At 65.8% G+C, this 1,065-nt stretch overlaps 1 protein-coding gene across 1 annotated transcript in view; it reads left to right on the forward strand.

Annotated features, from left to right (window-relative positions):
• SLC66A2 (solute carrier family 66 member 2) overlaps positions 1–1,065 on the forward strand; it is a gene marked incomplete in the record, with an annotated part of 29,544 nt that overhangs the window by 14,959 nt on the left and 13,520 nt on the right. Inside the window, 1 exon segment of the mRNA XM_027767210.1 lies at positions 50–266. Coding sequence (XP_027623011.1) covers positions 50–266 — 217 coding nt within the window.

The raw sequence follows: 1,065 nt of genomic DNA on the forward strand, positions 1-1,065 counted from the left end.
TCTCCCCTGCACTGCTCCTGACCCTCTCCCCTCTCCCCTCTCTCCCCAGACTGCGACCCCCAGTACTTCTGGCACTGGAGCAGCTTCGCGGACTACCTGCAGTGCGTCCTGGCCTTCACGGGCGTGGCGGGCTACGTCACCTACCTGGCCATCGACTCAGCTGTGTTTGTGGAGTCTCTGGGCTTCCTGGCGGTACTGACCGAGGCCATGCTAGGCGTGCCACAGCTCTACCGTAACCACCGCCACCGGTCCACCGAGGGCATGAGGTATGCGGGCAGCGGCGGGCTGGATGCACTGCAGCTGCCCCCTCTGCCCGGGTTGTGGGCACAGGGTCCTGCACCCGCTGGGGCAGCCGCGTCCCTGGGCACGGCAGGGAGCCAGACCTCGGGTGCTAAACCGGACGGCACAGACACCGGCTCCCAGCCATGGGGACGAGATTTATATGGGAGGCGGTGCCAGCCTGGCCTGACAGGACAGGGCAGGCTTTGCCCCCAGGCTGGGGTGCTGGGCAGGCCGGGCCTGCTGGGATGTGGAGCTGGGTCGAGGGGCAGCTTGGGCGTGCTGGGTCTGATGGTGCCTGGGCAGTGTGGATTGGGTACTTGGTGTGGGTGGACTGACAGTAGTGGGCAGAGGGCAGGGCCCGTCCATGTGGGCCACCATGTGGCCTGCTATCAGCTCAGGCACTGTCCATCCAGCCCGGGCCTGATCCACCTGTTGGTTGCTTGTTGGGACCGACCTGGGGCTTTGCTGGAGGCAGGAGGGGTTCCCCATAGGAACACGTGGTTGTCCTGACCATGTGTATGGTGACATGGGCCGCTGTGTGAGTGGTGGGGCCGGGCGTCGCCTCTCTGACCCACGTGGTTGCCCCAGGGGAGCCAGACTTGAGGGAAGGTGACAGGCAGTTCCAGTCGACCTGAGAGCAAGCCAAACCCCACCCTGGGCTGACTCCCATCAGGGTCCTCAGGCATCTCATTGTCCCTGGGTCTCCCCAGGTGTACTCACACCCCACCCCACCCCCGTGTACTCGCCCCCCCAGTGTACTCACGCCTCCCCCCCCGTACTCAC

Source organism: Tupaia chinensis, unplaced genomic scaffold (genome assembly GCF_000334495.1).
Source record: "Tupaia chinensis unplaced genomic scaffold, TupChi_1.0 Scaffold144022_1, whole genome shotgun sequence".
Taxonomy (NCBI): domain Eukaryota; kingdom Metazoa; phylum Chordata; class Mammalia; order Scandentia; family Tupaiidae; genus Tupaia; species Tupaia belangeri.